This window comes from Hoplias malabaricus, chromosome Y (genome assembly GCF_029633855.1).
Source record: "Hoplias malabaricus isolate fHopMal1 chromosome Y, fHopMal1.hap1, whole genome shotgun sequence".
Classification (NCBI taxonomy): Eukaryota; Metazoa; Chordata; class Actinopteri; order Characiformes; family Erythrinidae; genus Hoplias; species Hoplias malabaricus.
In genome coordinates, this window is record NC_089820.1 from 46,338,998 (window position 1) to 46,351,955 (window position 12,958).

Here is a 12,958-nt window from a genome sequence, read left to right on the forward strand (position 1 = left end):
AGAACCATACGATCAAAGAGAATATCTGGAATATGAATATGTTGCTCACTACCACTAGCTCACATATACTACTTTTGTTGTATTTATTTTATACAGGCACCACAAATGTTGACAGATTGATTATTTTAAATAACAACAATAATCTCATGTGCCTAGGATTTTGCAGAGTACTGTATTTGCACAGAAGGACTGGCGCCCCCTCCAGGGTGTGATCCCACCTTGCGCCCAGTAATTCTTTGTAGGCTCTGTACCCACCATGACCCCAAAGTGGATAAGTGGTTCCTGACAATGAATGAATGTATTCAGACACTTCATGTTCTGTGATCAGGGAGCCGCCAATGGGTGAAAGGTTAGGACGATTCTAAGGGCCTGGCACTGACATGGGGCCCCTTTGAGGGCTATTAATATTATTTTAATAGTACTGCCTTGTGTAGGCTTTTGAAATAAAACATAATTCCATCTGTTAAAATAGCAAACTAAACATGGTTGTGATTTGCTATAACATTTTTTCTTGAATTATTTATCCTATCTATCTCTCTTTTTACTGAATGGTACAGCCTGATTCTGGCAGATCAGGAGACATGAAATGTGCATGCTCCGGGAATGCTCAGCTCAGCTGTCAGTTCTAACGTGAGCACTACTGCTACACAGGTACACACTTGAGCTGTCGCTAAGCAGGACTGATGCTGGTGGTGAGGTGAACTATGAAGTCCGGTTACCAAAGCTGCAAGGGGAAGCAGCAGAAAACTGAGAGGGAGAAAAGTCACTCCGGTTACATGATGCTGTTAATGGGATATTCTTGGTGGACCATTCTCAGTCCAGCAGTGACTGCTTTAAAAACTCTAGCAGCACTGCTGTGTCTGATCCGCTTGTACCAGCACAACACATGCTAACACACCACCACCACATCAGCGCCACTGCAGGCTTGAGGATGATCACCACCCAAACCATTCCTGCAATATGGTGGTCCTCTGGGGGTCCTGACCATTGAAGAGCAGCATGAAATGGGGATAAAAATGTATGCAGAGCAACAGGTGGACTACCATCTGTAATTGTAGAACTACAAAGTGCTTCTGTATGGTCAGTGGAACTGATAAAATGAATGATGGGCTGAAAAAAGGTAGGTGTTCCTAATTCAGTGATGCTTCAATGTATATGGGAACTAACAGAAGAAACTGCAGTTAACCCAACATCTAGGTGATAATAGAATTCACATACATTTTAAAACATGAGAGAGAGAGTGTCTTGCTCTTCCAGTAAGAAGACACACACAGTTACAAAGGAGAACCTGTAAGTATGGATGATTATAACCTGGAGCACAGCGGTAGGCACTGAAACAGCATGCATTCAACCAGTGGAATACAAAAGTCTCATTTGGGAAAAGACTTGAAGGAGCAGAGAAATATCACCCAGTACGCTCCCAATTTGCAACCATGAGAAGCACCTCAAGCGTTTAATTGTTTTTTTGTTGAAAAAAATTTCTGAAAAAAATTGAATCCCTGTGTGATTAATGTGCATGGGGAAAGAGACCCCCGCGGGATAATTAATAATCATAAGAAAGGCGAGAAAAGCATCCGCCGATAAACGCCAGTGTTTCGCTTTAAATTCAGAGGATTTCAAGGGGATTTGATGATCTTTGAAATTGCAGGAACAAACAGTGTTTTATTCCAGGGCTCTAAAGTGGGTTTGCCAAAACGATGAGTCTTTTTTCTTTAATCACTACAGCAAAAAAAAAAAAAAAAAAAAAAAATGCTGATGGGGCCATTTCAGCTGTTGCTACTGCATAAGAACAGAGAGAAGCTGAAGGAGAAAGGATTGTGGGATACTCTGCCCAGCCAGTGGTCCCAACTGGCCCTAGAGTGGCCCAGCACTGGTGCTGATAAACCCTTAACAATAGCCAAGGCACAAAAACACTGGGCTCTAGGCTGGCGCTGTGTCTGCAGCAATAATAATCCCCCTTTATGAACCTCCATTCAGCAGACACAATGACCAGCGTACAGCCGCAGTGTGCCGTCCAGCAGCTACATCCTCATGCATCAAAATCAGCCAATTCCCTCTAATCTCAGCCATTGTGCTTTTTGTGCGTTCACAGAAACAGCCAGCAATGGTGGAGCACGTTGGGTGGCATTTGCAATTTTCCAGAATATTCCCACAGGAGAAATGGGATTTATGAGATGAACAATATTCCACTGTCTTGTCTAATTCATCAGTCAGAAGAACATGTCCCATATACTGACCTAGAGCTTTTTGAAGAACAAGAACCAGAATCCTTAAAATGGTGGTGCCCCTTTTTTAATTATGTCTTTTATTACTCTACATTGAAGGCTCATTGGATTAGGAACACCTACCGTGTATCTACACTTATTGTCTATTTAATCAGCTCCATTGACCATACAGGAGCACCATGTATTCCACCTGTTTCTTTGCATACTTTCTTATCCTCATTTCACCCTGTCTTCAATGGTAAGGACCCCCAACCGGACCAGCACACAGCAGGTATGATCTGGGTGGTGGGTCATTTTCAGCACTGTAGTCACAGACGTAGTGGTGGAGTTGTGCTGGTATGAGTGGATCAGACAAAGCAGTGCCGCTCAAGTTTTTTAAAACACTGTGTCCACTCACTGTCCACTCTGTTAGACACATCTACCTCATTGGTCCACCCTGCAGATGTAAAGACAAAGACAGTAGCTCATCTGTTGTTGCACTGTTTGAGCAGTGGAACTGCTCAGTGATGCTTTAAAAACTCTAGCAGCCCGGCTGTGTCTGATCCACTTGTATCAGCACAACACACACTAACACTTCATCACCACGTCAGTGTCACTGCAGCGCTGAGAATGACCCACCACCCAAATCATACCTGCTCTGTGGTGGTCTTGTGGGGGATACTGACCATTGAAGGGCAGTGAAATGGGGATAAGAACATATGCAGAGCAACAGGTGGACTACAGTCTGTAGCTGTAGAACTTCAAAGTTCTCCTGTATGGTCAGTGGAGCTAAGGGAATGGACAGTGAGTGTAGATACAAGATAGGTGTTCCCAACCCAGTGGTTGATCAGTGTTTGTTTACATATTTACAGTAGTATTCACTGTCACTGGTGGATTACAGTAGTATCCCTAATGTACACTTTTATCAACTTCAGGATTTATTCATATTCAAAGCTGATCAGCCCTTGTCTCTGGATTGTGGTTCTGGAGAGACGGACCTCCATCTAATACTTTTGGGATTAACATTTTGCCATTCTTTTCTGAAGAATGGGACAGTGTTTTCAAATATAGTGTAGGATAACAATAGGATAACAATATGTTTATTCTCTTTAAAGAGGCATATTGTGCTCAGGGCACAAAGAAAATGAAGATCAGTTATGATTTCACATATAAAAACAGTATACACACAAGGTTATGGGGCAACAAATTGTCATTCTCATCATTTATTTATGTATTTATTTAAAGTGCCTCTGTCTGACATAATTTCACTTTCCTGACAAAAGCTTTTAAATACTTTCAGCCATTGTAAACTCTCTCTGTGTGTGCGTGTGTGTGTGTATGTGTGTGTGAGAGAGAGAGAGAGAGCGAGCGAGAGTGAGAGAGAGAGAGAGAGAGAGAGAGAGAGAGAGAGAGAGAGAGAGAGCGTTTAAGCTTACATACACACTCCACAGTATGTTCCACATTATACCTCTCTTACACCTGTCCGCTGTATTACTAAACAAACAGCAGATGCACGTTACGTGAGACTGTCCATTTCTTATTTAGGAAAGCATGTGGGCAATCAGATGAGCAGAGAGAGAGAGAGACAGAGAGAGAGAGAGAGAGAGAGAGAGAGAGAGAGAGAGAGAGAGAGAGAGATCCTTGCATTGTAGGAAAACAAAGTATGCAGTGAAACAGATGGGACTACTGCCTGTAACTGTGGAACTCTATGGTAAGTAGAAATAAGGTCATTTCAAGTTTTCGGCTGCTCAGTTTAAACTAAAATGTCCACTCCAAAATAAGTTACACTTATTATTAAAATGTCAGCAGAGATACAAATAGATGAACTATAGAGCCTTTTCTTTGACGTCGTTTACACTGGCCTTTATCTACAGTGCTAATAATTGCTAAAAGACCAATTTAAGAGAAGCCCCAGTCAGTCCCTGCCCCAGAGGACTGCCAGAGTTTGCTGGATCGTGATCATGGTCAGTGCCCACGCTGCATTTTTAAGGCCCTGATCCCTGTCTCTGCTTCTGAAGTATCAAAAATGGAGCTGTCAGTTGCAGTTACTCCTGAGAATTTTTAAGTAAAAAAGATCAATCACTTCATTCTCTGTGGGCAGCCGCTCCATAGAAATCGCCACTGGACCAACTGGAGGCACCGAAGGAGCTCAAAATGAAGACGAAATCAGATTTGAGAGGAAGGTAAGGTTGGCCCATTTTTACATCAGTACCCAGAGGCAAATTTGATTGCTCAAAAATTTGCTCTGTGATTGCTTATGGGTTTTAATGATGAGTCTCCTAAAATGGCTTAGGAGGAATAACATGAGATATTTCCTGCCTAAGAATGATAGTCATTATTCATAGCTTCAAAATTTAGAAGGTTCTAGCTTTTGAATGAAAAACTGTTGATTTCCTGTGTTAGGTTCAGTTGCCACTTAATTAACCCCTTGCACCCATGAAAACCATATAATAAGTCCCTAAAAAACTTGCCACCTACTATAGTGCTATGGTATCTGTTAACTCCACTGAGTTCAGGACCAGATTATATACCTAAATGTGAACTAAACATGTTCTTATTTTAGCTTGTTTTGCCCTCAAATTGGAGAAGCTCTTCTTTTATTTTCATAAACAAACCACAGCAGCAGCACTGGTCTTTCACTGGATGGCGCTGTAGTGAATTGGTCAGTTATCTCACTCCCCTGAGCTGCTTTAGCTGTCCTAGAAAATGTGGGCCTTTAATCTCTGTTTTACTGTTAACACAAAAATTTGCCTCATGGACTGTGTTTCTTATGTGTGATGCTGAGGTGGTGGTATGGCCTTTGTTTGAAGTCTGAGTATCATATACTTGTATGATGCACTTTATCTATCAGCGTATGCAGTACTTAAATAGCTCATTTATATTAAATAATACTGAAATAAGACCTAAGCGTTCAGCCCATATAGTAGGACATAAGGACCCCTATGATTACAAGTGTGCATTTTGTACACTGATCTCTGCCAGTCGGCACAGTGTGAACAGGAGACATGGATTCCTTGGATTTTTCTTGTTTTATCAGGAACAATATGAGAGAAGCAGAACAAATCCCAAAATGTACCAGTTTAGGCTCCATAGAGTGGGTCCCCCTTGTCAGGGTGACCATATTTAAAATAGATTTATTACAAGATCTCTGATTCCTCCTGGACACTAGGCATCAGGACAATGGCTATTTCATAATAAAGAGACATTGGAGAAAATGACTGATTACTCCTTTAAGATTTCCTCTTTGCTTTATCTTAACTATGTATTTGGTATTGCACCCCCCTTCAGATTGAGAGTGGGAGAGTGTACTGACCAGTTGACATTCCTCCAGAGAGTTGACCAGCTGGGCATTCTGACAGGACAAGATGGCACCGGCCAAGTTTAGCATCACACAGACTGCTGACAGCAACATGAAGAAGGTGATCTGTATATAGGGGAGAGAGAGAGAGAGAGAGAGAGAGAGAGAGGGGGGGGGGGGGACACGGGCTGTCAGTTACATGACCTCTGAGGGTAAATGAGGACTTTAAACAAAAACAACAGGACATTCTCTAACTCCCCATTAGCTCTACACCTGTTAAAGCAAAACACATCCTAAAAACGCCATGTCACACCTTTCTGCTGAAAAAGAGAATACATTACACTTTATCAAATGTAATCAAAAGTCCTAATATAATCAGTCACTCAAGACATGTATAGGGAGTCTTGAAGTTCACCCATTCATTCATTTTATGTAGCTGCTTCATTCTGTTCAGAGTCATGGTGAGTCTGCAATCATTGGGCACATGGCAGCAACAGGGTGCCAGTCCATCACAGAGTATCACACACACCCATTAACTCACACCTATGGGCAATTTCATGTTTGTGTTTTTGGACTGTTGAAGGAAACTGGACCACGTAGAGGAAATCCACCCACGCACACACGGGGAGAACAGAGACAGTAACCTGAGGTGGTGATTTAGCCCAGAACTCTGGAGCTGTGACTTAGAGGAATTAGATTAAAAACCAAAATGACTGTTTAAAGCCATGCAACATGCCTTTGTTGGCTTTGACATAATAAATACCATGTGTCCAAATGTTTGTTGCTACTTTATGGTGCGCCCACTGTGGACAGCCATTTAGATGTGCCCAGAAATCTTGTACAATCTCATGAGGAAAGCACAAAATGAAATGGTACACTCTGGAGCATTAAGCCTCAAGGTCTTTATGCCTAATCCCAAAGCCCATTGTCAGAGTGTGGCAAACCCACCCTAGCATTTGGTGGTGGGTCTTACCTTGCTGGAGATCACTGAAAAATAAATGATGGCATGTTGCAGAGGAGCTGTAGACTAAATACTAATTTGCAGGGCAGGAGGACAGCAAGGGATAACCAATCTGCAGGGTGTAAAAAGCAATGATCTGAACTGTAACCTTATACTGCCCAGGGAAAAACCAACCAACCAGCCAAACAAACAATAAAAACCCCAGCTGCTTCTGTATATATATATGTGCTTATTTCAGGTAACTAGTTGTTGCAGTACCATCAGGCACCAGAATGTAAGAGGTGTACAAATAGTTTTAAAGCCTTTATGTGAAACGTATAATTGTAATTCAAAATTCAAATGTTCTCCTACACTTTTGTGGTTTTATGGTCAATGTTGTGTAGTGTTAAAATGGCAATTGTCCTTTTAATCAACAAAAAATAACTTAAAAAATAAGTACTTTCAAAATGGCAAGTGGGAAAAAGATATATGTCACTGCATTAATTATTCCATCAAGAGTTCCATTTACAATTATAAGTTACACAAAAACACTGCAAATACATGTGTATTAACCGCTTCACCATTTAAGATGGAACTGGAATTTTACTGGCTAACTGCTGAGAGATCAGCATCTCTATCAATTATTTTGTACTGAAACTACATTAAACTAATATCACACGATAGTTATCTTAGTTTTTAAAGAAGAAAAACATTTTTGGGTGTTGATTGTGCAGCCATCTTCCCAGTGATATGTAATGTGTTTGGCCTACAAAGCCAAAAGCAGACCAGCCTCTCCCTACCTTATGGCAATGATCAAGAGTCAGGTTGCACCTTGAACCCTTCGACCTTCAAGTACAGCACGACTTGACCTGCCATCCATCAAGGCACAAGACTAGAGTCAAGACTATTCTTAGTCCTGGTGCCCAGATGGTGGAACGATGGTGGACTCTCTTGCAGTCTTCAAATGCAAACTGAAGACCCATCTCTTGACCCACTAAAATGAGCACCATAACAGACTGTATTGCACTTATACTGTGATTTACTCCTTTCTATTTAGTTATGAGCACTGACTAGAGGCTGTGTATTGCACTTTTCCTATGTTTTGTTCTTTCTAGGTATCAGCACTGGCCCTTGTTCTGGCAGCGTCTGAGCTCTAGGGGAGTGTGAACTCCAATCTATTTGTACTAACTAGAATACACATTCTGTCTGAACATTAAGTACTTTTGTGAGTCACTGTGGATAAGAGCATCTGCTAAATGCTGTAAATGTAAGTGTGCCTCTGAAAAATCTGAGTTTCAACGCCAATATAACCCAAACACTAGGTCCTACCCCTCTATCCCAACAAGAATTAAGACCCTCCTCCCGAGGCACAACAGATAGATAGGGCTAAGTGGTAGGGGCAATGGGTGAAATGGGATTCACCCACAGTGTATGACTCTGACACACAGCTTATGAATCAAAAGCTCTGAGAAGCATGACAATGCCATGAAGCTAATCATCGCATTTACAATTCATTTGTACAGCAGTACAGCAGTAGTTGTGACCTAGAAGGGTTAAAAGGTCAGATCCGGTGTATTTAAGAGGCAACAGAGCAGATGGACAATAATGAAAAGGATCAATAATCAATAAGGAAAACAATAAACTTCCATTGTGCAAACTGAGACCTTGCTTGCATTAGTCAGACAGACAGCGGTGGAAAGGACAGTCTGCTGCAGCTTTTGTCCCATTGCTCTTGACAAAGTAGCTCTCCTGCAATTCCCAAGTAGACTGGAATCCCATACTCGCTGTGTGACTTATGGTCGGCCGGAGAAACCAATCTCTCTCTAATTCCTCGCCTCCACAGCCCTGATAGATCTCCAGGGAGAACCTTTTCCTGCTCCCTCAAGCCCCAACAACTAGTTCCTCTCCTCGCTCTCACTATTTCAAAAAAAGATTCCCTTTATTTCATAGCTGACAGTACTGGGATATCAATCGTTCCAGAAGAAATACAGAAGACGTTCCGGCTCCTTTAAATTACACTCTGTGTGTAATAGAATGGGCTTAAAGCTGTCACAGCTGGACCCCCCACCAGATTACAGCCTGGACCACCGAGCTGTACAGCAGCACCAGCCTTCAGCAACTCCACATTGATTTAATACTGCAGCAGCGTACCTGAGCACATATTAACCCCATAATAACACCAGAGGGTGGGGGGCGGCATGGTGAGGAACGTGTGTGTATGTGTGTGTGTGTGTGAGAGTGAGAGCGAGAGCGAGAGAGAGAGAGAGAGAGAGAGAGAGAGAGAGAGAGAGAGAGAGAGAGAGAGAGTAAAGTAAGGATCTAACAGCAAAATCAGAATAAAGTTGAGGAGAAAGGATGACAGAGAAAGACACACAAGGTCAATATAAGAGTAAACAATGAGACAAATAAATATTAATATGAAGGAGAAAACAGGGGGAGAGGAAGAAAAGAACAGGTAAGAGAGAGAGGATTAAGAAAGAAAGAAACAAAGGGGGAGAAATGCTTCTGCATATAGTCTGTCCCATAGCCTGCGTAAGTGTCCTGAGCAGTTGAGTGTTTATACCTGCAAGTCCGCATTGTTCTGTAATTACACCCCCAGACTACTCCAGCTGAATCACAAATGTCTTCCTCCACCTTGTGTAGTACACAGTACAGTGATGTAGTAGCACTAGTTTTCTAACCTTTAAAGTGCACAATTTAGGGAGTAGGGTGCTAATTGGAACAGACTGTAGTTGGAATACAGGCTCTTTTTCCTGCGTGTTTTTTGTTTGTTTTGTTTCTTTGTTTGTTTCCTTAAGATGTGTCTATATTTTTTCCTTGTTCGGCATTTTTATTCCATCCATGACATTGAAACTGATGTCAGATGAAATTTGCTGCTGTCTGCAGCCTCTGTAGTGTGAAGAAGAGAAGTTCATATTTCTGGACTTCCTCAGTTCTCTCTTCTCAACTTGATCAATGCTCATCCGACTGTGGACCAATCGCGCTCTACAGGGGGTGGTGTGGGTGGTGTGGGGGCAGACTGACAGAGACAGGAAGTGAGGCAGAGAAAGATAGAGTAAGGGAGGAGGGGGATAGAGAGAGAAAGAGAGAGAGAGAAAGAGAGAGAGAGAGAGAGAGCGAGTAGGGGAGAGACAGAGTGAAAGAAAGAACGAGAGGCTACATTCTCACAGCCCAATACATCCTTGCCTGCTGACATAGAATGTACAGTGAATGACCTTGTTAATCCAATCCCGCCCCCAACACACACACCCCAAACTCTATGAATGTATTCTGTACTACTTTTTTCTTTCTTTTTAAAAAAAGTCAAATCTGTTTTTTTTGCTCCTGAGGCTGTCCCTAGTGTAATTTACTTTTACAGCACTGTACTGTTACAGGGCAGTGAAGCATCACAATGGTTTTAAAGCTGTAATTTTAAGGTAAAGATATATCATAGTGTTCCTTTAAGCGTTGTTCCTTCAGATTAAACTGTTTCCAAGGCTTTAGTATGTTCAATCTTGTAAATATTTGGAAGATAGAGCGACCGATTTGGTGGTGAACTTAAAATTTAACATTACAAATGTAACTGATTTGTCATGGCAGAGAGTGAGAGAGACAGAGAAACAAAAAGTAAAGCAGAGAGAGAGAGAGAGAGAGAAGGAAGGGGAGAGAGATAGTGGACAGAGAGAGAAACAGAAACAGTGGGAATGATAGTGAGAGACGGAGCGAGTGAATGAGGAAGAGAGACACGGAGAGAGGGAGAGAGTGACATAGCAAGGGTAGAGAGTGAGAGTGAGTGAGAGAGAGAGAGAGAGAGAGAGAGAGAGAGAGAGAGAGAGAGAGAGAGAAAGAGAGAGAGCGATAGAGAGATAAAAGGAATTAGAGAGTCAGAGACAGAGGGAGCGATATAGAGAGATGGAGGGAGTGAGTGAGAAAGAGAGATAGGGACAGGGAGAGAGAGAGATAGAGCAAGGGAGAGAGATAGAGCAAGAGAGAGAGAGAGAGAGCAGGGACACAGGCGGAGGGGTGTATGGAGGTGTAGTAAACAGATGATTGAGATAAAGCTTGGTGCTTTTTAGACTGGCAGTAAATTGGAAGATGGAGCGACTGATTTGAAGCTGATTTGCGAGACGTAGCTCCAGCTCCTCCAGGACCCGCGACGTGAACAGGAAGCAGCATCACGCTTCACTTCCTTCCCACTAGATAATGCCTGAACATTATGGAGATTCACCAGAGCAGCTGCTAGAGCTCAGCTACCGCCCCATGTCCCATTCTCAGCTTCACCACAGACCACAACACCACCACACGGCACCAGTCAGACATCCTGACTGACTGAACACTTTTCATCACCTTACAGTGACATATATTACATTTACACACGTTCCTATTCGGCAAGAGGTACTATGTAAGGATTTATGAGAAAACAATCACTGCAAACCACTGCATAATTTCATATGCATGTATTATTTCATAGTTTTACATGAATGCATGTTTACAGGTCTTTGGCTTGTGCTATGCCTCCCAAGTGGAAAACTAGACAACTGGAAAAAAGACAAGTCTTGGATTCCATTACCGCACTTCATAAAGAGATAATCGATCATGTTTTGTAATCTCATCATAGCTCAGAATGTGCAGCTCACAGCTTGAGAAAAAGAGCAACCCTTCAACTCTGCATAATGGATCAGCAAAAAAGAACAGCTGCTCTATTGAATCTCCATCTGGAGGCGAGAGGACTCCAATCCTGATGGCCTTGATTCTTTCCTGCATTCTGAGCAATACCATCCAACTGATGTCCTCTAGGTGACTTATGACGCTTTCAACTCAAAAGAAAACCAGCTCTAAACAAAAGCAAAACTGACACAGACACCCTTTCACTGACAGCAATGCTAACTTTAAAGAACTAAAACCACAGCTGAGCAATAATGCCTGATGGTATCATTTGATATGGATATGTTTCAAAGCAGAGTCTTGTCTTATATCCATCCTACACAAACTGGGGATTCTCAGGGTCGAGACTGATGACTTCAGTCGGAAAGTAATTAAATTCAGTTGGAAACTGATGAAATTTGACCCCTATTTGGGGTACCACCTCAATACCACCTCCCTACCCACCATATCATTTAATAAGATGGCTATTTGTGGGAGTGTTACTTGGTCTACAGCAGCAATGACCTATGGGTAAAGGGGTCAGCAAAAGACAGTATAACACTTTGTAAATTGGAAGTGGAAGCCAGTGTAAAAAGTTTTTTTTTTTCCAAGTAATTTTGAAGTATTTCTATTGGTCTATTCATCATGAAACGATCACACAAAATACATGTATTTCTTTGGACAGTGACGATATGTAAAAAAAACCAAATACAAGTATTTACAAAGTGGGAACCAATGTCACTTTAATCACGCTATAATCATGCTGCTATACAAACATGTAAATAATAAGACTAGTGAGAGATGATGAAGGTTTGGTGGGTCTGTAAAGAAATGACAATCATATGTGTTGTGTTATTAAGCCAGCCCCATGGTTATACCTGCACCGTGTAGAAAAACGACAGCTTGGAGGCAGTTCTCGCAGTGTTCTCCCATTTAGTTTGCCAGTAAAGGGTGGTAGGGGTACATGGCTCACTACTGCTGTGCTGCAGGCCATGCTCTGTCCCTCTGATGAGGAAACAAGCCCAGAAGAAGATCAAAACTTCCACCCAAGAGGTGGGGTTTGGAGCCAAGCTCTGAGCTAAGTTAACTGAGGCTGAGCAGACCATATAACTCCTCTCACTTGGTCTGGCTCATTATCTGTCAGCATCGTTCTAATATACAACACCTACAAAGTATGCTCTGACAGGTTTATACAGGGAGAGCCAAACAGAGCTGAGACGACAAAGACAGAAAGAGATGCATCCATACGGTGCCAGGGCTGCTAGCGTTTGCTGAGATATTTGGTCAAATTCAAGACTTATACACTTCTGCACTTCTAATACGTGCAGAATGATTAAAAGGAATGTCCCAGATAATTGCTAAATCTATAAGACTTGAGAGAACTGAGAGCCACTGCCGACAAAAACGACTCTAACTAAGCCATAAAATATAATCCTGAACTGTGCAAACGTGCCTTTTTTAAAAAAAAAAAATAAAGGCCACTGTCTGATGATGTAAGTGTGCTGGGCTTGGAACATTAATACGAAGTGTGAACACAAGACAGCATGGGAGTGGGGAAAGGGTATGACTGTGCTCCAGCACAGTTTGATTCAATCAGGCCAGGAGCAAGTGGTCACATTTGAAAAATCAGCACCAAACCAAATCAAACCAGCTTAGACCAGTACAGACCAGTATGAAATTCAACCAATAAGCGAAACAGGGTAACCAATTATTTTACATTTTTTTGACTTCATACCCCATTGACTGCTTCAGTTCTGTACTTTTGACAAAGGCTCTTCTACAATAAAAGGCTTAGTATTAGCGCCCTTGTTGAACCTGCACGGCTCTTAGTAGAAGTTTAATTGTATATATTGCACTTCACACTGCTAATAATGAGACTAAACTAGAATGAGC

At 42.0% G+C, this 12,958-nt stretch overlaps 1 protein-coding gene across 1 annotated transcript in view; it reads right to left on the reverse strand.

Moving 5' to 3' along the window:
• LOC136679212 (protein ENTREP2-like) overlaps positions 1 to 12,958 on the reverse strand; it is a 226,865-nt gene that overhangs the window by 42,959 nt on the left and 170,948 nt on the right. The window contains exon 3 of the mRNA XM_066657615.1: positions 5,518 to 5,628. Coding sequence (XP_066513712.1) covers positions 5,518 to 5,628 — 111 coding nt within the window. The remainder of the gene's footprint in view (positions 1 to 5,517; positions 5,629 to 12,958) is intronic.